Source organism: Prionailurus viverrinus, chromosome D2 (genome assembly GCF_022837055.1).
Source record: "Prionailurus viverrinus isolate Anna chromosome D2, UM_Priviv_1.0, whole genome shotgun sequence".
Classification (NCBI taxonomy): domain Eukaryota; kingdom Metazoa; phylum Chordata; class Mammalia; order Carnivora; family Felidae; genus Prionailurus; species Prionailurus viverrinus.
In genome coordinates this window covers 87720943-87746503 of record NC_062571.1, presented here as the reverse complement: position 1 = coordinate 87746503, position 25561 = coordinate 87720943, and the positions used below count along the sequence as shown (strand labels likewise).

Genomic DNA, 25561 nt, shown 5'->3' with positions numbered 1-25561 from the left:
CGACGGAGAGAGGACCAGCCACCCCTGTGTCCTACTGGTCACAACGTCCTCGTGAAGAACCCAGACGCCAGCTGCTCCCCAGCCTCCTCGGCAGGACAAGCGTGGACGAGTGTGCTCCTGGCTGGGCCGGGGCCACGGACGAGCGACATCGCCTGGCACACGCCAGCCCGCCTGGGTGCCGGGGGGCGGGGCTCGCCGAGGCCGGGTGGCGGGCTCTGTCCGGGAACACGCCCAAATGAAGAGCCAGTGGCTGGGGCGGTGGCGCCCGTGGGCAGGAGCCGGGCCGTCGGAGCCACCGGCCGCCCCCAGCAGCCCTCCTGGGCAGGCTCTGCCACCAGCGTTCCGCCCGACAGCTGGGTGTTGGCACGGTTCCCGCCCACTTCTTTTTCTTTGACTGCAGCTTTGTTTCTTTCCTTCTCTTTTCCAGGAGTTTCAGTAACAGCTGGTATTTTTGAAACCAAATGTTTGGGGGACGCCCTTATCCGCTTGGGGCTGGTGCGCTGCACTGGCCGTGACGGGCGTGCGTCTGCACCTTTTCTTCCGGTAACGCGCTGGGGGGGTCTGCGATCGCTCACACGGCGGGGCCGACTTGGCAGGCAGGGGTCCCAGGAGGGGCTTCTGTCCCCGCAGCCTCCCTGAGGGCGCACCCCCGCCCCTCCACCCCCACGGTGTGTGGAACGTACCGGAACGTGCCAGTCTGGCTGCGGTGTACCTCCCGTTTCCTCCTGAGCCTGGCGTCCCCACCCGCGGCTGGCCCCGCGGATTCGGCCGGCGGACACAGCCGGGCTTTGTGCCCTCCCGGCCGTGTTGTCCGGCTCGGGGCCCGCGGCGGCTCCACCCGCCCGCCCAGCCGTGGCAAAGGGGCCGCTACCCACATCCTGAGGGAAGGAGCTCGAGGGGCAGGGAGGGAGGGAGGCCGAGCCCTCGAGGACAGGTGGACGATTGTTAGCTCTACCACACGCCGCCAACAGATAGGCGGCTCTGCCTCTCCGTGGGGGCGAGGGCAGGGCGTCGGTCCTGGTCCCCACCCTGCCACGGTTTGCTTTCAGATAAGTGTGTGCACACGGCCGGCACCGAATTAGTCACTGTCGGCTCTGGAGGTGCTCAGGCCGCGGACAGGCGGCATCGGGCCAGGAGCCCTGCGCTCCGTCCACCGTCTGGGCAGCGCGTCAGGCAGTTCCGGAGGAAGGACCCGGGCCCCGCCCCCCACCCCCCCACCCCGGCCCCGTCTGGACCAGCACCGGCACTGTTCCGGCTTGCTGCCCCTGGTCCCAGGAGTGGCTGGGCCCCCTCTCAGGGGTCAGGGGCCACAGGGTACGGCCCCTGGGCTGTGGGGAGGAGGGCAGTGCCCCCAAGAGCAGGACACCTCTTGGGACCAGCCTCTTTCTCCTTTGCACTCCCCTATAATCACATTGGACTCTGGTGGCCGGGTCCTGCCCGAGCACGGTGGGGTCGGGCCCGGGGCTCCCCTTTGGTCGCATGCGTTTTAGGGCCGAGGCGCGAGCTTCGCCGCCGCTCTGGGCCTTTCTGGCTCTTCTCTGGGGCTCGTCCCAGCACCGCCGTGTGAGTCGTGACCACCCGTCAGGTCCTACCGTGCACAGGCGCCCCGCTGACAGATTTGTGTCCTGGCACAAACCCGGGCCTGCGGTGCAAACACTGGGCTTGGGCCCTGGGGTGTGTCCACGTGTGTGGGCGCTGTGCGCAGCCCTAGACGAGACCCGAAGACCGTCAGGGGTCTGCGAAGGGTTTCCTGTAGCGTCGGTGGCATCGGGCGTAGCTGAGCGTCCAGGGTCGTGTCTGAGCGTGTGAAATTCATCCAGCTTCCGTCCGGACTTTGTCTCAGCATTTGAGCCGGGCCACCACAGCCACCGGCTGCCCTCACGGCTGTCCCCACCCCGGACCTTTGCCCCTGGCCAGCGGGCTTGCTCTAGTCCAGCAACTCGGCATGTTGTCCTCTGGAAACTCGGGGCAGATCCGTGTCGACCCCGACCCCCAGCTCAGTGGCAGCATGTTCCCGGACAGAGCCCGCCACCCGGCCTCGGCGAGCCCCGCCCCCCGGCACCCAGGCGGGCTGGCGTGTGCCAGGCGATGTCGCTCGTCCGTGGCCCCGGCCCAGCCAGGAGCACACTCGTCCACGCTTGTCCTGCCGAGGAGGCTGGGGGGCAGCTGGCGTCTGGGTTCTTCACGAGGACGTTGTGACCAGTAGGACACAGGGGTGGCTGGTCCTCTCTCCGTCGTGTAGGTTTTAACTGCATTTGCCGCTTTGAGTCCTTAATCGAGGGAAGCGGTAATTCCCTGAGGGGCTGGGGGCCCGAGGCCCCTCCCTCTGTGGTCCAAGGGCGGGGGGCCCCGTGCGGCCGGGAGCCACTGGCTCAGGGCAGGCACACGTCCAGAAGCCTGATGGTCAAGGTACAGGCCTGACTCGGGTCTGGAGGCCACGGTGCCTGCCGGTGCCCACCCCGCGCATCTCCGTGGACCACATCCAACCTGGGCCCAGAGACCCGCTGGACAGACGGATGTCCTGGCTCCTTCTCAGCCGCCAGGCCTGGCAGATGGCACCTCCTCCTCCTAACTGCTCAACGTCACACAGATCGTTATGGATGAGAATCTACAGGTGGTCAAACTTTAAGTCTGGCCCGGGAAGAATTCTGGAAAGAGCATCCTTATCCTTAATTTAAAATTAAACGCATCCGTTAAGATAGACAACCCCTCCGCTGGCCTGAAGCGGTGAGTTTAGCTCTGTTACATGCGTTTCTTTTTTCTTTTTTTTTAAGCTACAATTTGATCTTATTCTGTAATTAATTCCTTCAGGAAAAACCTCTCCTTCCGGCCGTGGGGAGTTGGCCTCCGGGAAGGTATGGTCGTGTTTCTTCCCACTGCTTCCTCCGAGAAAGTAATTCACTTTGCAAACGTCTCAGGGGCAGACCCAGGTCACGTTTTCCTGTTCTCTCAATCAGCTTTATGTTAAAGTGTCACCCGCACTGGGAAGGGCCCACACGTCCCCACGCGTCCCCCCGCACGACCCCTCATCTGGGGGGAGCCCTGCCGGCCCTCCGGCCACTGCCTGCAAAGTCACGGGTCGTGACCCCAGCAATGCCAACTAGTCACGTCTCCGGGTCCTGCACCACGCCTGGCGTCCGGCCTCACGCGCGCCACGATTGGAGATTTGTGTGCAGAGAGCGATCGGGAGCCAGTCGCTGTCGTGTGGAGCTTTGCTTCAGCAGCAAGCATCCATCCCGCCACCGGTGGGCACTTGGGCTACTCCTGGTTTCTGGCTTGTCCTCAGGGGGTGGCGTGTGGGCCCCGGGGGTCCCCGAGACCCTTCGGGGAGCGTCTGTAAGGTAAAACCGCCTTCACGATCGCCCTAAGATGCCATCCGGCCTTCTCATGGTGCTGACGTTGCGCTGACGGGCGGGTGGCGTTCCTCGGTGTGGCTTCTGTGCAGCGGCCCCACGCCGAGAACCACGCGTGGTTACTGTACCGGCTCTCCAGACCGCGAGGCGGGATGTTTTGAGACGCGGCGGGACGAGATGGGACAGACAGGTTTCTGCCACGTGGCTGTTTCAGATCATTGTCATGGAACGGCTTTTTTTTTTTTTTTTTGCTAGAAAGGCAGAAAGACTGTTGTCGCTCAGACATGGGCATCAGACACGAGTTTTCTCAAGAGGCCACGAAACGAGCCACTTTTCCTCTCCAGGAAAACATCCGAGAGAATTTTTGCCAGTGAGAAAATTCAAGCTTTCAAGCAGAACCCAGGAGTTTGGAGAACTGGTATCGGCCCCACGTGCCTGGCAGTGCGCCACGGTACACAGTGCTCTGCCTCGTGGCCCTGAAGCCACACGGCAAGGGACACGCCGTCTCACACCTGCCAACATCTGGGACGTCTGCACAATGTGGCACCCCAGGGGCCCCGAAGGACCAACCTGTGACGTCCCCAGTCGTGCACGTGGGCGGCCCCCTCCCACGGCAAAAAGCCGGCGGCTCACGGATGTGGTTTCAGCTCCACTCTACTGTCGGAGGGATGTTTATAGACCTGCGGACGCACCGTCCGGCAGGATGGGACTTCGTCGGGCTGGGCGCTGCCCCGGGCCTGGTGGGGGTGGCGGGCGCCATCGCACAGCCCGGGGTGTGGGTGGAGGGCCCCCCGCGGTCCCTCTGCCTGCTCCCCCACCCCCACCCCGGGGTGAGCGGCACACTGCCTCTCGACCACCGCCCACGGCCGGTCACTGCTGTGGTGGCCCCAGGGAAGGTGCTATGCGAGCTGTGCCTTCGTGAAGAAGGACTGGAGAGTCTGTAAACGTCCAAGTATCAGCACCTTTCCCAGCAAAGCGACGGCATTAAGTTCCAATCCGTTAGGACTGAAGTCGTGTTAGTCCGTGGAGAACGCTAACAAGCATCTTCGTGAAGAACCCCTCTCTCTCTCGTCGCGAGGCCCAGCTGCCGATGAGACGCCTGCGGGGCTCGCGGGTGCACGGCCAAGCTGGCGCTCCGCGCCGCCACCCGCCCGCCACCCGGGGCCCTGGGGAGCCACCCCCGGAGCACGCGTCCCGCTCGGCACAGCGCTGCGGGAGGGCCAGAAACCGCGGGGCCCGCGTGCCGGGCACTCACCACTTGGATAAAGGGCAGAGAGTACAGATACATTCTGGAAACCAGCCAGAGGCCACGGGAACGGATGTTCAGGGTTTGCGCTCTCGCACTGGCACGGGCACAAGCCCTCAGATGCCGCCACGGTTCCCTGGTTCTGACGGACCGAAGCACACACGGGCCTCCCTGAGACCAACGACCTGACAGCCCCGGCTGCCCGGGCCCAGTCTTCACAGCCTTCCAGAAAGTACCGAGAGCACTAGCGAGTCCTGGCGAATACCCGAGAGCCGGGCGGGGGGATGAGAACACACGGCCTCGGAGACACAGGCAGTGCTTTGTCCCGACCTCCCGGCCGACCCGGAGCAGCCTGGGAAGCGAAAAGCGATGTTCACAAACTATACGTGTGTCGGGTAAAACCCTCCGGGCTGTGGAAAGGAACCGGTGTGGCACTTTGCGGTCAGTGAGGGGTCTCGTGTACAAGCCTGCCCTGCCCAGGCCGCGAGGACAAAGGCAGAAGGTGGGGACCCTTTCCCTTCTGGGAACATCTTCACGGGACCCGGCCAACATCCGCAAACAGAAACCTCTGTCGGAGGGAACAAGTGTGGGGAACCCGAGCTGGGCATCCTTCGGTCCAGAACCCGTGTGCCGCGCTTCCCGAGGGGACCGGCCTCCACCAGAGCCCCCTCCCAGCAGGACAGCCGCCCTGTGGGTGGGGAGTGGCAGTGCCTCGAGCTCACCCCCCACCCCCAGGCACCCCGGCACTGGAGAACGACAGCCCCCACTGAGACGGGGGCCCCGTGGTCCAGCCTCAGACCCCGTGCTGGGGACGGAGTTCCTGCCTCCTTCCCCACGGGATGATGTCATGTCCCTGGTCAGGCGGTGCCGGGAGTGTGGGACAAGAAGGAGCTGGACGAGAGGGCGGGACGCTTCAGGCCTCCAATCTTCCGGAAGGCTCTGGCCCCGGAACAGGTGCTTCTGCGTTCAGGACTCAGCCAGCAGCGCTGCCTCTCCCCAGGCGGGGACAGGACAGCCGTGTCACCGAGCTCCTTCCTGCAGGCAGCACTCTGGGGCCTTCTCACCCTCTGCTCCAAGAGGGGACAAAGGACCGTGTGCGAGGAAACCACTCCGGGTCAGAAGCCCCCAACCGCTTCCAGCCGCGAGACTGCTCCATGCTGGTGGCTGTTCACAGTCCAGACACGCACACCCGCACCCAGGAGACAGCCCCCCACGCTCACACCCCCACGCTCCCCGCCCGGGCAATGCACACTCTCTGCATATGCATCTTGCACGTGAACACACGCCCATGTACACTCATGCGCACACGATGTACAAGAACACACCCTGCCTCATGCACACCCGCCCCCTCGGACGTGCACACGCCACATACAGGCCCCTGGGTACACGCACCCGTGCACATGTGCACACCCAGCTCACACCCAACACCCACCTATACAAGACACACGCACACACCCAGACACACATCCCTAGACCCGTACGTGCGCACATACGAGCACGCGTGTGTACGAACCCCAGATCCCACTCCGTGTACATACACTACCCCCCATGCACACACGTGCACACACATCCACGCATTGTGGATGCTACGCGCATGCACAGTAACCTACATTCTGCACACACACTCCCATACCTACACACGTGCGCTCTTACCTAAGTAACGCCCACCTGCACGCACACAACCTTCTGTTCACACCCCCACGTGTGCATGTCTGTGCCCGCTGCAGCCCACGCGGGCAATCGCCCATACACGGCTGCGCGTGAGCTCACACCCCACCGTGTGCACACACCCACGCACACGCAGCATGCCTGAGGCCACTTATCGTACAGGAGAGTCAGAATTCACCTGGCAGACATCAAACCTTACAGCCACCGTCCTGACCCCTGCCCGTTCTCTCCCCAGACTTTACGGGGCTCATGCCCTCCCCACATGGTACAGCAGCTCCAAACCCCACACGGGGAGCCCTGGTCACGCACATGGTTTCAAAAATGCAGAGGAGCTAGAGGAGGAGGGGCCGTGTGTCTTGGGCAGTGGGGGAGGGGGGCAACGTGGCGCGTGACCCAGGCAGGGGGGAGGGGGATGACCCCGGGATCGGGGGAGGGGTGGACGATGGGGCAGCGGGGGGAGGGCGCCCTGGGCAGCATGGGGACCGGCCTTAGGAGCACGGGGTCGGTCTGTGCCAGAGCAGGTGCGGGGACTGCACTCAGATCACAAGGGTTTCCGACCCGGAGCTGGGCTCTGACGTTCCGGAGCTGCCGATTTCTTTAGGAAAAGCCTTTCACCTCTCTTGTCCCACACGCCCATCTTGGGACGCCACTGTGTTACTTCCTAATTAAAGGAAATCGACCTGTAATCGCTCACTTAATAACTTAATCGACCAGCCAAGCAGCCCCTGCGCCTGTGAAGCCAGCACTGGTAGGACATCAGGTGTCCCCTCCTCTGTCACAGCTCCTGTCTCTAGCCAGAGCGAGCTCTCTGCCCCTAAGGGCTCAGGGGGCCCCGCAGGCCGGCCTGGATGGCCCCGGACACCACCTGCAGCGAGTGCCTTCTCAGGCATGTCCACAGGTGCCAGGCTGAGGCAGGGACGCCTCCGGGCCGTCCTCCTCCCACACGTCATGGACCTTGTCGAGGGCAGGGTGAACCCGTCCCGTGTGCACAGCCACCCCTCCCCAGGCCCTGGTGAACAACGACCAGCACCCACGGGCGGCTCTCTGAAGTTCCTCCCACGTGGCACGAGATCACCCCCTTCTCCTGTCCAGGGGCGACAGAGGCCCCAGACGAGCGGGCTGCCGGGCGGCGGCCGCTTTCCGGGGGAGGCCTGTGCCCGCCCTGCCAGGAACCGCCAGCCCAGGACCCCACTGTCCTATGTGGCCACGTGAGGGCTGACGTCCTTCCAAAGTCTCGCCGTGTCTGGGGGGTGGCCAGGCGGGCATCTCTGCTGCTCCCCACCAGGGCACTGGCCACGAGGCCCTGGGAGCTCTGCACTCGGGAGAAACTCGAGAAGCAGACGCCAGCTCTAGGTGGCCGTGTCCACAAGGCCGTGGCCTCTGCCCCAGGTGCCCCCAGGCCTCCTCCCTCCTCGCCAGCTCAACAAAGCCTGGAGAGAGACCCCGGAGGTTGTTCAAACAGGGGGCACTCGGGGGGCCTGGCCTACCACACCCGGGACGAGGCAGCGTGACAAACCCTAAGAATCTTGTCAGGTCTCAGGTGCATCTGGAAGGACATCTGACCGCACGTCACTATACCCGTGAGGGGTCGGGGCCGTGAGGAGACGTGCTTGGTCAGCACCCACCTGGGAACTGCCGGGGCACCGACCAGGACCCAGTCCCTGCCTCTCTGGTCCCCTGGAACTCCCGCCGTGGCCCTCCCGGCCGGAGCCTGGGCCCCGAGGTCAGAGGGGCACCTGCCCATGCCCCCGAGCCGCAGGAAGTCACTCGTCCAGTGGTCTGTGGGGCCCCCTTCCGGCCTCCACACGTGTGACTGAACTATGACGCGGGGAAGGGAGGCCCCTCGCAGACGCACGAAGGGCTGTCTGGTTTTCGAGCTCGTTCTGGGAGCAGAGCTGTTAGGTCTGGTGATACTCCCCCCGTACCCCCCACCCCCCACGTTAGAAAGTTTCTGGAACGTGTCCGGGATCTAAAAGCAGAGAGAGGGAAGGGAGGAGTCTGGGGACAGGGTCTCCATGTCTTGAGGGTGCCCTCCCCCCAGGATGCCTGGCCCACCCTCTGCTGGCCTCTCTTTGCCCCACGCCCTCTGAGAGCCTGGGTGCCTGTGTGGGCCGTGCCCCTCACGAGGGGATGGGGTGTCGTCGCTGTAGACCGCGAGATTCCGTAAACATCGGAGTAAAACCCAGCGAAAGCTTCTCCGCCCGAGAAAGAGAAAAACAGCCAAAAACTCACCCAACACACGACGTTGTGGAAAACCCTGATGCTCCCAGAAAGACCCAGAACCCAGAGCAGCTGCTGGGGGCCCCCAGTGTGCCAGTCTGAGAAGGCAATATTTTGCGTACTTAAAAACATCTTTTTGTTAAGGGAAGCTAGCAGAAGCTAACAAGCTCTTCTTGTTCTCGGCTGGCTGCTGGCTTCGGGCCATGGAAGGGCAGGGAGAAGGGTTACCTGCTCGTCCGGCAAGCGGGTGCTCCTTACCTGGGAGGGAACGAGATGTCCAGTTCATACAGTCTGTCCTTAAAAACAGACAGCTCTTTGTCAAATTCTAAGAGCTAAAGAAAAGAAACAGAAAAACATAAGGTCACTTTGCTGTGCCGCACCGGCGGGGGGTGGGGGTGGGGGTCGGTCCGCTGCAGGGAGCCACGGAACCCGCGGGAAACACGCCTGGCAGACCGACTGGACCTGTGCGGGGAGCCCTGCCGACAGCCGCCCATTGGTGTCCCTGGAGAGGCCACGGGTGCCCAGGAGGCCCTTCTCAAAACCACGAGGGGCAGCAGACAGCACAGCCACAGGCCACGGCGGCGGCCCGCAGGGCGGACACGGTTCTTTGTTTTGCCCGAGCTAAGTCACGGAGCAAGCCACGTGGACCTCGCACGGGAGTGTGATTAAAAATGGCCACAGGGCGCCGGGGTGGCTCAGCCGGTTAAGCGTCCGACTCGTTTCCAGCTCAGGTCACGATCTCACGATTCCCACGACTGAGCTCCGTGTCGGGTTCTGTGCAGACGGTGCGGAGCCTGCTTGGAATTCTCTCTCTCTCTCTCTCTCTCTCTCTCTCTCTCTCTCTCTCTCTCCCCCTCTCTCTGCCCCTCCCCTGCTCACTCTGTCTCTCTCAAAATAAATAAACGTTAAAAAAAATGTTTGTTAAAAAAGAACGGCCGAGTCGGCACACCGGGGGACCCCAAGAGCACACGTGGGTGGGGAGCACGGTTCCTGCTTGCGGAGGACAGAGTCCTGCCCCGCAGACTCCTCGGAACCAAAGCCCGCCCTCCCCCGGGGAGGCAGGGGTGCCACCGGTGGCCCAGCCACGCTGGCTATGCCAAGGCTGCACTGCCCATGGCTTCCGGACGTGCGCGTAAGTCGCGTCCCCACGCAGCCCGGCCCCCGCCTGAGCACCCGCGCCCGGTGCTCTCCTCGCGTGGGCCAGAGGGCGACACCCGGACGGAGCTGTCGTGGGCTGTGGGGTGGGAGGGTATCCAGTTCCCTTGCACACACGCTGGACCGCACCTCACACACGTTCCTGCTGAAGCCTGCACGCTCACAGACACCAGCCTCAGACCCCGCCTGGGGAGGCTCGGATGCCGGGGGTCGGGGGCCCGGATCCGCCGGGAGCCACTCGCGAGCCCACATCCGCCGAGCACGACCCTGCTCAGCGAGGCCCCAACGGACATGGGGCTGAGGGCCCCCGGGGGGAGGGGAGGCACAGGGAGGCGGGCGGAGGACCACGGGGGGAGGGGAAGCTTGTGGGAGGCCACGGGGGCTTGGCTTCCAGGGCACCACATGGCCTTGCTGCCCCCACATCAGGGGGAAACTCTAGCTCCTCTTCCGGAGTGGGCTCCAGGCCAAGCCGCTTCCGGAAAGTTCCTGAGTCGGGTCCTCAGTGGAGCCGGGGATAGAGAAAGTCTTCAGGGAGAGAGAGACACTCCCTGGGGCCTGGACAGGGCCTGCACTTACACACACGTTTACACGTACGTCGGTGCTGGTAGACACACTCGTATTTACACACGCACACTCACACGACTATAGCGTGTGGCTCCCGTGGGTCACCCTGGTGCTTGAATTCTTGGCCTTCCCGGGTCAGAGGCAGGCCCCGCGTGCAGGGGGCACGGGAGCGCTCAGGGTGGCTGCTGGCTTCACGCAGGTCCCGTGTGCAAGGGAGAGGAGCCAGCCTACCCGAGGCCACGAGCCGGGGTTCCGGAAAGGACCCGTGCGTCTGGAGAAGTTTGGCCACGGCTGACGGGCGGCTCAAGGAGACGTCGACGGCACGTTCCTTTCCACACGGTGACTCTTTTCAGCCGCAGAGTCAGCCAACCTGCTGGTCCCCCCAACCCAGCTGACTCTTAGAGAAACGCAGCATGGCAGACAGAGATGCCGCGAGACCCTCCCTGTCCCCCGGTGGCCACGCCCTGGACGGCCGTGTCCCGCGAACCCTGCGCACGCACGTGTCCACAAAGAACAGCTCGCGTCGGGGGACACTGGCGTTCCCGCGCCTTCCTCCCGCCGCGGGTTCCCGACTCCGCCCGGCGCGAGTCCCTGGGCTTCTCCGGCCACGGGCCCTCGCTGCTCCTCTGGGGTCAGGGTGCCGCTGCCCGGCGCCAGCGTCCCTCTCGAGGGTGACCCGCCGTGCTCCTCGGTAGCTCTGCATCTTGTCTCTTCCCGTCTGATGTCCCGCTGGTTCTCGTGGACACATCCTCCTGAGGACTCAGCTCCCGCGGTTCCAACCTCCGCTCGCCAAACGCGGCCTCCCACGGCCTCATGCCGCGTTCTGCCCCCGCCCCCACCTGTGCTGCCCTGGTCGCAGGTGCCGAACCTCCTTGCGCCCTCGGGCTGTGTCGCCACGAATTCGCCGGCGGGGACTTCACTGGTAACACTGCCACGAGTTCTGTGTAGGTTTTAATCTGCCAGCTTCTTTCAGAGTGTGTTTATTTGCTTCTGATTCCTTCAAGTTTTCAATCCTATTAAACACTCTTATTTTGTGATTTCTATCAGTTATTTAAACGGCTGGTGTTCTCAGAGGTGCACCCGCCCTCCCGCCCGGCTTGTGTCTCTGGACCGCAAGCTCGCCTTCCGTGGACCTTCACCTGGGGGGGCAGTAAACGTGGCGCCCGCCCTCCATCAGACAGCCGTGCGCGTCGAAGAATCGGAGGCGAGGGGCCGGGCGCTCAGACACAAATACTCAGAACGTTCGGTCGTGAGCTGCAAGACGTTGCTCACGCTCTGGAGGGCACTCAGGGATGGCCCGGTGTCTCCCGGGCCCAACCCCACCGCTAGGACGCGGGCAGTGACCGCGCCCGATGGCCCGGTGCTCACGGCGGCCGCAGTCTCTTCCAGAGCCTCGGTCACACCCGGTGCTCCCTCCCTCCAGGTGACAGCGGCGATGTCTCCCGTGCTCCCCGTGTGGCGCCGCGTCTGGACTCTCTCGCACCGGTCCGCCTCCGTCCCCAACAGCCCGCGAGCCCCACGGGGGCATCTGTCGGTTCTGGACCCAGAACACAGCCCGGCTCCAAACGGCGCCCAGTTAGTAGCCCCAGGAATCTATTTCACAAAAGTCCAAAAGCGGTTTCGAAAGTTGCCTCGGGAAACGAGAAACTATACCTGTGCCCGGATTTCTTCCATGAGAGGGGTCTTCTCTCCCCTTCACAGCGAGATGCCCCCCATTGCCACCCACAAAACCACATCCCTAACGGAGAGACGGCTGCTCGCCGGCCACGAGACCCCTGGCTGCGCAGAGCCGCCGTCCCTTGCCAGCAAGGGTTTCGTTCACGCGCACGCACACAGGTGCTCGTTCTGTTCTGGTTTCGTCTGGCTGTGTCAGGAGACGGTGGACCAGAGCGGCCGTGGGGACGCTGACCACCCTCACTCTGCTGCGACGGCGGGGGGCTCCCGGGGCCCCATGGCCAGCCCCGGGGACACCGAGGGGCTTAAGGGGAGCGCGACGGCACACCGCGTGTGGGTGCCTGGGTGCACGTGAGCACGTGCGTGTGAGCGAGCGGCCTTCACCTGTCGCCTGCTGAACATCCTCCGTGTTGTGCCGCCTCAGAAAGGGCCCCTGGAAGCCTTGCTGGGCCCTGCACCCCCTCGGTGGCCAGACCTGCCCAGAGGGCGTCCACGTGGGCGGCGTCCGCACAGATGCCCTGTGAGGGGTCTGCAGGAACCTGCACACACACGGGCACACACACGCACGTGCACACGCTCCAATAAGCACAACTTGCAGCAGGCGATGAGACCCTGGAAAACCCTGGCATGAGGTGTGGTCATGGCTCCGCATGCTGACAGGCGGGTGGCAGCATCTGGGGAGGGAGCCACTTGGACAGCCACGCTTCTCTGGCTAAGGGTGTGAAGTAAAATTGCAACCAGGAAGCATCTGGTTTGGAAAGAGCGTGAATCTTCCAGCTGCCAACGAAGTGACAGAGCCCGTCTGGGAGGAGCCCTCACCTCCAGGGTCTCTGTGGGCGAGGCGCCCGCACGCTGGCCCCTGTGCTGAAAGGGACTCCTTGGGGAGCACCGCCCGTAACGCACCCATCTGCCTGCTATCCTGCCTGCCTGTCCACGTGGAGACGTTCCGGAGCGTGAGCATGCTCTCACGCCAGGTCAACACGTACTTAGGAAGCCTCTGCTGCGCGTCGGGGTCTCTGCCAGACAGACACTCTGGCAAAGGGCAAGGCCAACACCCGCCAGGCCGGGGCGCCCCTGGGCTGTCTGACACCGGCGGGGGCGGGGCACAGGTTAGTCCCACACCCGTGCACACAGCTGTAGCCCCGTGTGGCCCACGTCCTGCCCCGCACGGTCACAAACCCCGATCTGCTGCTTCGGGTCCCCGGCCGGCTGCCAGGTTTCTGGGATGCTCCCTCGTGGGGCCAGCGTGGGGCCAGCGAGGGGGGACCGCGTCTGGGGGACCGCGTCTGGGGCTCCGCGACAGCCACGGGGCAAACTCCAGCTGTGAGAGGTTCCTGATTAGAAATTACGGGGCATTTCTGTTGAAACGATAATTTGTATCTCTTTGAGATTTTTCACTAACACGATAACCAATTTCACATGTATCTTAAACATTCTTCTTGATTACAAAGTGAAAAACAGCTCAGGGCGTGTGTGGACAATGATAAAGGGCCTGGCGGATCGTCCGTATCTGTCAGGGCTGCACAAATCCCACTGTTACTGCAGAGACACTGCGCTGATAGAGAAAAAAGAGCCCGGAAAATCAATGCGCCTTGAGCTGAGCAGTTGCTAAACACACAGAAAACATCTCTATCCAACAGGCCAAGCGCTGTGAAAATTCCCAAGCCCTGCCCTGGGACAGCCGAGGAAAATTTAATCTCTCCAAATCCTCACCAGGGCACTCCATCCTGCAGCCCTGACAGCCACACTTATAATTAATTATACAATTTCGATGGGAATATCGACTAAACAAAGCTATAAATCATAGAAAAAGTCAATAGGCATGGACACATTCAATCATGTCCCGGCCAATGATTACTACTCTTAAAATACAATAATTATTTCCAGAAGCCAGCTTGAATTAAATTTCTGTCAAACGGGTACAAGACCGGTGCTTGATGAAGGGCGCGATGGATTTTGGGGCCGCGTCCGGCACAGGCACATCCATCCTGAGGACGGGTAGTTTGTCCCGTGGCCGTGGGGCTGCGTGCCTCGCCACGGCGGCGGCATGGCTCGTCACACCATTTATCTTGTCCCCCGTGGCCGGTCCCGACGACCCTACTTCCTGTGCGTGAGTGACGCGGAGGCGGCTTTTCAACGTGCCGGGTCGCGGCCAGGGGCACGGGCATCAGCGTGACCCCGCCAGGTGTCTCCGAAGGCACGGAGCCCCCGGGGCCCGCAGCAGCAGGGGGGTGGCGTGGCCGGCCACCCAAGCCTGGAGGAGCCAGGCAGATGCCCCGCGGAGGCCCCGGGCCTGACACGTGAGATTCCTGACAGACACGATGAAGGGGCACGTGGGGTCTTCCCCAAAACACCATGTGGACACCTATTCTAACTCTGTGCTGCATTTTTAAATCTTTGAAATTCAAACGTTCCCCTGAACATTCAAACTAATCTTCCTCCCTCTTAAAAAGTTTCATATGCAGATAAATACGGAAATAAAAATTATTACGTCCGACAGTGACAACACTTGTCATTTCTAATGGCAGTACCGTGAGCTCTGTCCAGATGTCAGCTCTGCCCATGATGTGGGTCCGTGTGCACTGGCCCCCCCATTTCCAGAACACATGCCGTCTCCTAGGCCCCCCGTGCCTCCCTGGCTCAGACCCCACGGGACGTCCTTCTGGCCCACCTCCTGCTCCTTCCTGAACGGTCCGGTCCCTGGCTGCCCCCGTGCCAGCCCCGCGTCCATGTGTCCACTGCTGGACCCTCGGCTTTGATACTTCCCTGGTGGCCTCACTGGCCCCCGCTCCGAGGCGTTGCCTCTGCAGCAGGGGCCCCTGAAAGCCCACCCTGACTCTGAGCTCAAGAAGTCACACAGCTGCCCAGAAACAGCGTGGCACACCCAGTCCCCCCGGGCACTTCACCACAACAGTGCCTCGGGCTCCCCTGTGTCCCCAGGTCCCCGGGCCCGGAAATCACAGGCGTGCTGTCCTCTTAGGTGCAGACGGCAGGCAGGACACGGTCCTTACCCTGGTGCTTCCCGCCTAGGGAAGCAGCCTGGGCTGTAAGCGTCCGCGTGCTGAGCTGGGCGCTGCGGAGGCTGCGGAGGGAGAGTCACCTTGCCTGGGCCTGAGGCCCCTCGAGGACGTGACATGTGGTCTGGCCAGGCCCGAAGGTCAGAGCCCCCGCTGGGACAGGCTGGTGGGAGGAGCAGAGCATCTGCTGGGTCCCCTGCACGGGGCGTAGGGCCGGGGGAGCACACAGAGGCTCACCGGAGGCCTGTGGCTGCGGGCCTGGAACTGAGGCCTGACTCTCTGTGCAGGAGACAAGCCCCTGGCTGGGCTCTGGGCTGGGGGCGCGCTGGGTGGGCTCCTGCGGCGAGCGAGAGGCAGTGGCCCCGGGCTGGTGGGGACAGACGAGGGGACAGGGACGGGGGCAGTGCCTGTCGCCCGGCACTGACACGGGCAGAGCTCCACTTGCGCTGAGGGGAAACTGAGGCACAGGTGCAGCCCACGCTCGGCACGGCTGGGCTCCCAGAGGCAGAGAGGTGAGAACAGGGATGGCGGGGCGGGGCCCACGGTCCAAGCACCACCCCCAGGCTTTGGCAGAAAGACGTCCCTGACATGGTCCCAGGGGTCTCGGAGGCACGGAGGCCGGACTGCCAGGGTGGGGGTAGACTGGGAGCTGAACAGAGGTCGGGGGTGGGGGGCAGCTGTGCACAGAGCCTCTATGGAGCGGGGTGGGGGCAGGGAGACCACGAAGGACAGAGGGCCGGGAGGTGCCCCACCCAGGGCCCACCCCTGCGCCACGGAACCCCGGGGGCCTGGAACCGGCCACACGGGGGACGCTTAGGCCTTGGAGACTGGCAAACACCACACGCCACCTGTTGGTCTACACGAAACAGACACCGATAAGCACGTGACAAACAGGCGCTGATCCCGTCACGCGAATCTGGTCGCCCCGCACGGCCTCTCCGGACTCTGCAGGGCACGCGGTGGCTTCGGGGAAGAGGGCGGTTCCCGCGGGACCAGGACTCCACCGACTGGTTTGAGATGCACGTTTCACGCACACGCCCTTGGTTTTGCACACGTGCACGCGCACAGCCACGGAGACGCCCGGTCAGGTGCGTCAGCCGTCCGAGCACCCGGGGCGCCGCCCACACAGGGGCCGCCCGGGCCGCCCGACAACCAGACGCTGGGCCAGCAGCCGCAGCCCGGGGACAGGGGACAGCGGGGCTCACCGCGGTGCCGTTGTTGTCTCGGAAAACCTCCTGGTTGAAGTAGTGGAAGACTTTCTTTTCCAGCTGAAGCATCACCTGGAAAGGAGAAGTGGACGCCAGTGTGGGCGGGGCGGAGACGCGCCTTCCGCACAGTCCAGAGAGCCCAGCTCCAGGGGCCGCGGGTGAGGGCTCGCTTACCTTCCGGTCGTTGTCCGACTCGCGAAATATCAGCTTCACCACCTCGTTGGTGTCGGCGGCGCGCACTGTCTGCATCGTGGCCTGTGTGCAGAGAGTCTGGGAAAGACACAGAAGGGACTCAGTCCCCGCAGAGAGGGGCCCGCAGCCCGTGTCCCCCGAAAGCAATCAGCACACCTCCTGGCCTCTCCCCCCTGCCCCGTCCTTTCCAGGCTGCTTCCGCCTGGCTCCACGCGTCCCCGGAAAGGGACCAGGGCCCGCCACACGGGAGCGGGAGCACGACCGGCCGACCAGGCACACTCTCCAAGGGCAGGCCTGTCGGGAAGTGCCGTGCACCTCCGGCGGCCCCGGCCTCCCTGGCCATCTCTGTTCCCCGTGCTGCCCCCGAGCCGGCGGGGCCTGGACCCTAGATCTGCCGGAGGCTTCGCTGAAATCAGCACGGGCAGCGGAGGGGCGGGGAGGTCTCTGCCCTTCACGGTGTCCCCACAGCAGGCTGGGGACACCCTGCGATGAGATCTGCCTCAGGTGGGCAGTGGGACAGGACCCGGAAGGCAACGCCAGGGAGCACAGAGGCCACGCTGGGTTTTTGGGTCACCCCCAGGGCCGCAAGGCCGGGACACTCCCCACAGCACACCCCAGTTCATGGACTAAGTTAAATCCAGGCCTGCCGAGAAAACTCCTCTAGTGTCAGGCTGGGTGTGAGGCAGGAAAGGTGTGGATGGGTGCAGCACACTGGAGACCCCCACCCAGCGGGGCAAGCCTGCTCTGGGCAGTGCGAAGTCGCAGGCTGGGTCACGGGTACTTAGGAATATGTTCAACAAAAGAGGTTCGGGATGTGCTGAAAGGATAGACCTTCACGGGAGAGGCCAGAGGACTGGGGAGCTGGCCCCCACCCCGTGCGGCGGATGACGCTCCTTCCTCGTGGGAAGGTCCCGTCACCAGGGTCCATGTGCCCAACGTGTCCAGGAAGGGCAGCTGGAGGCAGAAGGCAGAGCCGAAGCTGCCTGGGGGCGGCCAAGGAGAGTCCACCCCGGACCGAGGCCTGTCTGTAAACCACACCTCAACGGAGCCGCTCTCTAAAACCTGACTCGATGACTTTTATTTAAGAAAGAACACTGCAGGAAAACAACGAATTCTGACTTTTTGAGCACATCCTCCACTGAAGGCCTTTGCGAAGCTGGACACACGTCCCCCGGGGGAGAGTGGCGTCAGCCCAGAGAGGCCCACTGAGGGGCCGGTTTTGGTGGAGGGGGCAGGGACCCCCGGGACGAGCCCCCCAGCCCCTCTGCAGACCCCTCCCAGGTTTGCTGGGGACACACACACACACACACACACACACACCGCCCAGCATGCGGCAGGGGAGGCAGCGGCCACCGCCACCGTCCCCAGAGCGTACTCCAGGACAGGCCATTGACATTCAGAGCACAGATCAGTTAGGCAGGTCAAGCCCCCAAAGTGGCTTTTGGACTCATGTGTCACAAATCAGTCTGGCCGCCTTCAAGCGGTGAGGATTAGAACAAGCACAGAAGAATCTGGAGCAGAGCACGGCCACCCGGCCGCCCCAGTCCTCGGAGGTCCAGCTGCATCCAGATGCTAATGCGCTTAAGTGGCTTAAGCACTTCCGTGAATGGGGGAGGGCCCCCCGGGCGGGCAGACAGGCCATTGTGGCCACCCGGGGACGCGATTCAGGGGATTCTCCCTTCTTCTCCCAAAGGCACCTGCTAGAAACTTTTTAAAGAAATTGCTTTATCTGGCCATTTCGGGCGGGCTCCCAAAGGATAAACATCTGATCAGCCAGGGCTCTCTGAGAGGGCCGCCCTGTGCCTCCTGCTCTCCGGCCCTTTCTCTGCACCCTCCCGTGGAGCCACCACATTCAAGGGGTTTTAAAGAAGTGATCAGGCCTGGCCGCGGCCTCGCCTCAGCTTTCAATCCGCAGTCATGGCCAATCATGCAGAAACGTGCCGGGGCCTTTCCGCTCGCCTCCTCATGGAAGGGATTTTTCTTTTGAAAGGAGGAAAAGAAATGCCCCAAATGCTATTTCTACAGAGCCATCCAAGATTTATTTCATTATCAGCAGCCACACGAAGGGGCACCAGACAGGACGTTCCTGCAGTCCGTCCTCTCGGCACTCGAGCACCTGACTTTTGTCTTGGAATCTCGCGGGGCCGCTGTCTCCAAGGACGCCCACCTGTCGTGTGGCTAAGGAAAGCCCCGTGTTTCTTCTCAGTGTGATAACTTTCGAGGTAGGCTGCCGGGACGGGGTGTCCCCAGGCCCGGACCCCGGTGTCAGCCCAGAGGGCCACTGCCAGTGTTTTCTGTGAATCCTGTCGTTCACAGCCTACCTGACTGGCCCAGTCCTCCCCCGTGGTCCAAAACTCTACCAAAGGCAGCACGTGTGGACCCTTCCGGCCGGGCCATCTGACACCGTCTCACAGAGCCCACCCTCTACCCTCTGCTGTAGACAGAAGGACCCTGCGGTCCATGGCAGCAGGGACGGGGCGCGGGCGGAGCTCCGTCCCCACTTCAAGCACCAGCTACACAGGCACCTGACACCTGCAGGGCAGAGCTCCAGAGCCGAGGGGCTCGGGGATTCCCGGGAATGCCGGCCGGTCCTGGACCGGGCGGCTCAGCAAAGTCCCCAGTTTGAGTCTCCTTCTGGGTCTTACTGAGCAAAGCCTGATCTGGGGGCAGCTTGGGATGGGATACGTCTGTTAGGAAGGACGTTCCAAGGTTCCACGCGGTACGTTTCAGTCTGTGTTGGTAAGAAGCACACAGAACAAAAACGTATAAACGTAAATTTAAAGAACTCCATCAGGAACAGAGCCCGAACCAGAGTCTGCGAAGTTTCCCTGTTTGGACGGCTCAGTGCGTGAACTGAAGTAAAAGCCGGGATGCTGGGCTGTGTCCACCCCGAGAGGCGTCAGAAGGGCCGAGGCCTCCAGCTGCACGGACGACAGCTGTGACGCTCCCACGATGCTCCCGCCCGGCCGTAAATGTGGCTTCTGAGCAGGTTCCCCACAGGTGGCAGTCCCTCATCCAGGGACTGTGGCCGGGAGGGGGCGGAGGGGCAGGACGGCCAGCACTCGCTTCCACCGTGCGGTTTCCCCAGAGTGTGTCCGCTGGACATAAATCCCCGGTCCCGCCTCTGTCGGCGAGGCCCGCGTGGACGGGAACACGAGTTTGGTCTCGCTCTCCCCTGCAGATTCAGGAGGAGCCCCCCCGGGAGCGGGCAGGGGTCTCGGTCTCCCTCAGGCTCACAAGGATCCCCACCCCTGGCCCAGGCCCGCACACGGACCCCGCCGTACACGTTCAGATGCCGCTCGGGGTCACGGCACGGGCCGCTCTGGGATGCGGTGGGGGTGAGCCTGGGGTCAGCAGGCCCCTCGTCAGGGCCAGGACGCCCCACCCCCAGAGCTTGTGCGGGAGCCGCCGAAGCCACCGTGGCTGCAGGAACCACAGCCGAGCTCCCGGGGACTTGGGTCCTCACGCCTGGAGAGGCCTCTTCCAACGGCCTGCGTGTCTTGTGTCCTGGCAGTCGGTGGGCACAGTCCTGTCTCCGTGTTTTGACACAAGCCATCTCTTTGTTGGTGGGCCACGCCCTCCCTTCTGGCGACCGAGCCCACCTGCCAGCGAGGGCTGGGACCCACCGAAGGCCGCGAGCACACGGCAGGTTCTCAGCAGACGGCCTGCCCGACCTGCCCGGAGCCTCCCGAGGAGGCCCGCTCCCCTGTGCTGGGCAGGCAGAGCCACGTGTCCAGGACCACAAGGTCCCGGAGGCACCTCAGGGAGCAGGAGGGCCGCCACACAAATTCATCACCATGGCCTCCTGACCTGGCCACTGGCCACTGGCCCCGGCAAAGCCCATCCCACATCCGCACCAAGGGGGCAGGGGCTCCTGACACCGGCCCGTATCTCACAGACGCCAGATGCTCGCCGTCTGGAGGCGTGAGCAGGGCCGTTGTCTAGGGGTCCACAAAGAGGTGGGGGCAAGTTTTCATCCTGACTTCAGTCGGCAACGAAAACCAGCCAGGCCAGGTGTCTGCTGACTGTCGAACGTGCGGGGCGCGGACGGCGGTGCCCGGGGCCGGGACCCCTCGAAAGGCCCCTGCCTTCCCTCCCTCCGCGCAGGGGCGAGAACACCACGGGCCGAACTGAATGGATGCGGCCACGAGGCCAGCTGGGGCCCCACACAGACACAGTACAGGCAGCGCTGTGGGAAACAGTCCAGCAAATTCTGAAGGAATCAGGCTACGGCCGCGGGAAGCAGACTTCCCTGTTTTCGCACCCAGACCCTCAGGAGGAGGCACTGTGACCTGGGAGAGCCTCACACCACAGAACGGGCTTGGTGGGGGCACCCTGCACCTGCCGGCCCCCCCAACCTGGCGCTCCCGGGCGAGGCTCCCGAGGTGTGAGCTAACCCAGCTTTAGCCACTTACGAGCCTCATCCCAGCAACAAGGAAAAAGGAGTAACCCATCCGAAGAAAGTGACGGTGGAGGAAAGTGTGCGTCTGGCGCTTCTCAGACATCCGTAACAACAGAGAAGGGAGGAGAGCAGGAGAAGAAAGGAGGGAGCGAGGAGGGGGGAGGAGGAGGGAGAAGGAGGGAGGAGGGAGAAGGAGGGAGGAGGGAGGAGGAAGCAGGAGGCAGAACAAGCAGGAGGAGGAGGAGGGAGGAAGCAGGAAGGAGGACGGAGCAGGAGGGCAGAGGGTGGGGGAGAAGCCCTGAGCCCTGCCCCAGCCGTGTGCCCAGGGACTCGGGAGGGCACTCCCTCCTCACTGGCGGCCTGGCCTCGGTGAGCCGGTGGGTGGGCTTGAAGAGACATGTGCCCCGTGGTTCACACCTCTCCCCGGAACCGCGGCCCTGCCGCTGCTTTCGCCGGCTGACAGCCTGGTGCGGGACATGCAGACCCTTGTGAAACCGGAAACGAAGGAGCACCCCGGTCTAATTTCAGCCCCAGACGCTCACGGCTGAGTCTGGCCAAGGCGACAGAAGTCTGCAGAAGAAACGGACTGAAAACGCCTCCGGCCTTCCACGGAGGGTCAAGGAGCCGGGAGCAGGGAGGCCCCACGGGCATCGTGAGTCTCAGGGACACGCTTCCTTTGGCCGGCGGGCTCTCTGGCACGTCACGGACCACAGAGTCGGGAGGAGGGCCGGAGCCGGCTGACCTCCAGGGCCGGGGGTGCACGGGAGGCACCACTGAATCACGGCTCTGAAGGTTCTGGAATGGAAACTGGCGGCTTTAACACTTGCCTTGGTCCCTGGTAACCTACGCATCTGAGGGAAAGAGCTCAGGAAAGAGCCTCTCGCCCAACGCTCTCGGACCGTCCCCGCTGGGGGAGGGTTCACACGGCACCGCAGAGAACGAGCACGGAGAAGCCGCCCCCCCCTCCCCGCCTCGGCAGGGTGAGCGGAGCCCCTGCAGGTGAAGCCCTCCCTCCCCCCCCCCCCAGGGGAGCCCTGACAGAGAGAAGAGGCCGGTGGCCAGAGCAGCAAGGACATGCCAGTGCCCATCCCGCCCTGGTGACAGTGTGGGTCACTAGTGGGCAGGAGCGGCACGAGTTCTGGCCACTTTGGCTTCCTTCCCGTCACGCACAGGCACACACACGGGTACGCAGGTGGGCTACGTGCATGTGAATACACACGCCTGCGTTCAGTGCACACGTGTGCCAGCGAGGCACACACAGGGCACACCGTGCACACGCGCCCGCACGCACAGCTCCCGGGAGGCAGGAGGGAGCAGCGGCAGGCGAGGGCGGCGGGCCTGCCGCCCACAAACAGCCACTGTCACACGAGCGCGTCCCGGTGCCGGCCCCCCCCCCCCCCCCCCCCCGTTCTCGGGACCAGGGTGGCCTGCCCGACACAGAGAGCAGCCCCGGGGTCTTGTCCTCTCTCTGGAGAGGTACCCCTGCCTCCAGCAGGAACTGCCCCAAACGGTCCGCCAGCCCGTTTGTGCTGACCTCCCGGAGGCCCTTCTGGTGAGCGCTCTGTCTCTTCCAAAGGTTTTCCCACCAGATCCCTGCGCTCCCAGGAGGAAAGGCGTCTGTTAGTAAGTGTGGGGGAGACACCGCCTCTGAGGGCCCCAGAGTGCTGAGGCTGCTGCAGCGGGGGCCCTGGGGGGCTGGTGGCGGGTCGTGGGGAGGCACCGTTACGAGGGTTAGGTCAGCCGCCACGGCGCCTTCCCCCTCTTTGTTTCAGATTGTGCACTGTTCCTCCAGAACAACACCATAAAGACGCTTTCTTTCATCTCCTCTCAGGACGGCTCCCGCGAACTCCCTATCGGCCTGGCCACCAGGGCAGGCGCTAACGGAGCGGCACGCTGGGCAAGCCCGTGGCGGTTCTGAGCCCACAAGGGCCCCTCGGCCGGTGTTCTGGAAGGAAGCCAGGTGTGTCTCCGGCCGGGGTGTGCAATGCACGCGGCCTGGGCCCGGGACGGCTCCCCAGGGGTGACGCCTGCAGCAAGGCCCCGGCTGGGGCCTAGACATGCTCTCGGTCTGGTCTTTTGAGGACACCCCGGGACAAGGCAGGGCAGGCGGAGCAGGACCCCCCAGCCTGGCGCTTCCTCCTAGCGCCCACGCAGGCCACAGACAGACAGGGAGCCTGCCCACCAGCTCTGGCCCAGAGGTGGACGGTCCTAGAAGCCCCGCGGGCCGTGCTGACCCAAAGAGCAGCGGGAGAGCAGCACTGCATACAGCAGGACGCACATTAGTGAGCGCAGAGCCGTCCACGAAGCAGAAAATCAGGCTCTCCCACAGGGGACAGGCGAGGGCGAAAGGCACCAGCGCTCTTGTCACTTTTCTTCTCTTTCCATCATCGTGGTGATGATTGTTGGGACATCAGTGTACCAGTTGGAAAGGCCAGCTGATGTTTGCAAGGCAAACTTCCTGGCAGAAAATCCCCCCCACGTGAAACCCAGAACGGTCATAACTGTGACCTTACGTAGTTGGTTTCAGGTCCGTGTCTCGGGCCCCTTATCAAAACAGACCGGATTCTCCTTTTTTGGAACAGCAAGTAAATAAACCTAATGATTCAGATGCGTAAATTGGCTGCTTTAAACTCTGACTGTTCAAAAGCCACACAGACAAGCTGAGCAGAGACGCTAAGGCGCCTGCACGAGCGCCCGACCCAGCGGCTGCAACTCCTGGAGTCCAGACACAAGAGTGCCCAGAGCCAAGGAGGCCGCCGGCACGCCCAGCCCTGTCTACACCGGCTCCCAATTCAGATCGGAAACCCTCACGCCCACCAGCGTTCGCCCGAGACACAGAGGACAGAGCTGTCTGCACATTTAAACCCACACCCTCTCAGAGCTGCTAAGGGTCTGTGAGAGCCCCGTTCCCCAGGAGGCTCTCTCGCGGCGCATCACGGGGGCGGGGGCCAGGGCAACCCTTCCAGCTGTCTCAGGTCGCCAGGCTTCCCTCTCCTCAACTGCTCGCTCCCACCACTCATTGCCACAACACGGGCGGAAATGCCAGCTGGCTGCCGGGGGGGTCCGCGTGCCCCACGACCCGGGCTGAGTGTTGGGGTGCGGAGGGGCGGCTGGGGTTGGGTTCAACGAGCTCACTGGAGAGCAGACGCGAGCCAGCCCGCTGTCTGGCGCTCCGTGTGGGCGCCGTGACCGTGCAGGCTGGGTGGTTCCTGGAGGGCCTCCTGGGGGAGGGGGGCTGGCAAGGGCGTGATGGGGTGATGCCCCCTCAGGCCGAGTGGGAGCGCCCTCCCCAGGACGCGGGGGCCCCGAGGGAAGGAGGGCGGTCTGGGGACGGGGCTCCGGCCACCGGGCAGCCTGGCCGCACCACTCTCGCTGGCTGTGGTCTGCGGTGGTTTCGTGACGCGGGGGGTATGCCCCGCGTGGTTCCTTCTGGCCCCTTCCCAGGCCGGCGCTGTCAGTGCTGGGGGCGCCCCCCACCCCCCCCAGACGGGTCCTCACAGGACCCGAGTCCCCAGGGGCCCACCTGGCACCCGGGCGCATGTGCACGTGTCAGTAACTGGCAACTGGTTTTCAAGACGGCCGCCAGCCTCCAAAAACGCATCCGCCACCATCGCTGTCGGGGATGAAGCACGGCAGGTGGGCGTGGGCCGGGCCTCGCCGGGACGGGAGCGCCTGGCACTGCTGATGCTCTTTGTCACTGCGGCCAGCTGAGCGTCCCAGCTGCCAGTTGCCACGGCGCAAGGCACAAAACGTACCCTCTGAGCGATCCTGCCAGCGGGGCTGAGCCAGAGGCTGCGTCAATAAGCAGCTTCGTGACGCACGGCCCACCGGACGGCACGTGACAATCGTGTGGAATCTGTGCACGTTTCAATTACATCCAGCAGCACCAAGTCCGGTCCTCTCGGTTCTGCTCTGCAAGCATGTCGGCATGAATTTGCATCTGAAACAGGAAGCTGCCGATTCCCGGGGGACGGGCTCCCTCGCTCTGCGGCTCTTCCCGAGGCTGCCGCCGGGCAGGACTTGGCCACCCGTCTCCGTCCGGCTCCACAAGTGACCTGGTTCCCCTTCCTGCACTCGGGGGCCTGGCTGGCCCCAACTCCTTTGCCCGCAGGAGGGTCGTGGCGGCCCGTGCCTCCTGGAGGCTGCCATCCGCTCACTGGCCCCTCGCTGATTTGGAGACAGGTTTGCCAGTGAGCACGGGGGTGGCACCCAGGAGGCGAAGAACCCCGGACGCCAAGTCCGGGGAGGCTGACCTCACCGCCCTCGGTGAGGCTCGGCAACAAAACCCAAACCCAGTCCGGTGGTGGCTTCTCACCCGGCAGTGCTCAGCAGAAGGGACCCGCTCACACACAACGTGACCACACGCTTCCGGAAGTCGCCGTCAGGCAGGAGGCACAGTCCCGCCTCGAGGCCTCCTCAGGCCTCCTCACACACAGCTGCGGCACGGTCCACGACATTCGGGGTCCCCTGCCACGCCGACCTCGGGCCCGCCGAAGCCTACGCGTGGGGTGGGCACAGGCCACCTCGAGGACGGAGGGTGGAGGCCAGCACAGCCTTCTCTTCCCGTCCCTGGCACCCCGTCTTCAGGCACTGAAAGTGGGTGTCCATAACTGGCGGCCCCAGGAGGGGGTCGCTGCTGAGGGCAGTCCGCCTGTCTACCCAGGTGGAGGGGAGGACGGACAGTGCCGGGCACAGGCCCAGGTCGGTGGTGGGCAGCGTGGGTCCGGGCCAAGCCCCAGCGGGCTTCTCCCTGACCTGTGTTCTTTCCTGGGCCACGCAGAGCTTCAGAAGGACAGGTCAGGCGCCCCACTCGCCTCCTCGGCAGATCGCAGGGGCAGAGGCCCCGCTCTGAGGCCTTGGAG

At 64.0% G+C, this 25561-nt stretch overlaps 1 protein-coding gene across 2 annotated transcripts in view; it reads right to left on the bottom strand.

Annotated features, from left to right (window-relative positions):
- INPP5A (inositol polyphosphate-5-phosphatase A) overlaps positions 1 to 25561 on the bottom strand; it is a 175091-nt gene that overhangs the window by 6297 nt on the left and 143233 nt on the right. For both annotated transcript variants that reach the window (XM_047825241.1, XM_047825242.1), the window contains exons 10-12: positions 16280 to 16375; positions 16103 to 16177; positions 8746 to 8819 (exon numbers count right to left, since the gene is read on the bottom strand). In XM_047825241.1, coding sequence (XP_047681197.1) covers positions 8746 to 8819; positions 16103 to 16177; positions 16280 to 16375 — 245 coding nt within the window. The remainder of the gene's footprint in view (positions 1 to 8745; positions 8820 to 16102; positions 16178 to 16279; positions 16376 to 25561) is intronic.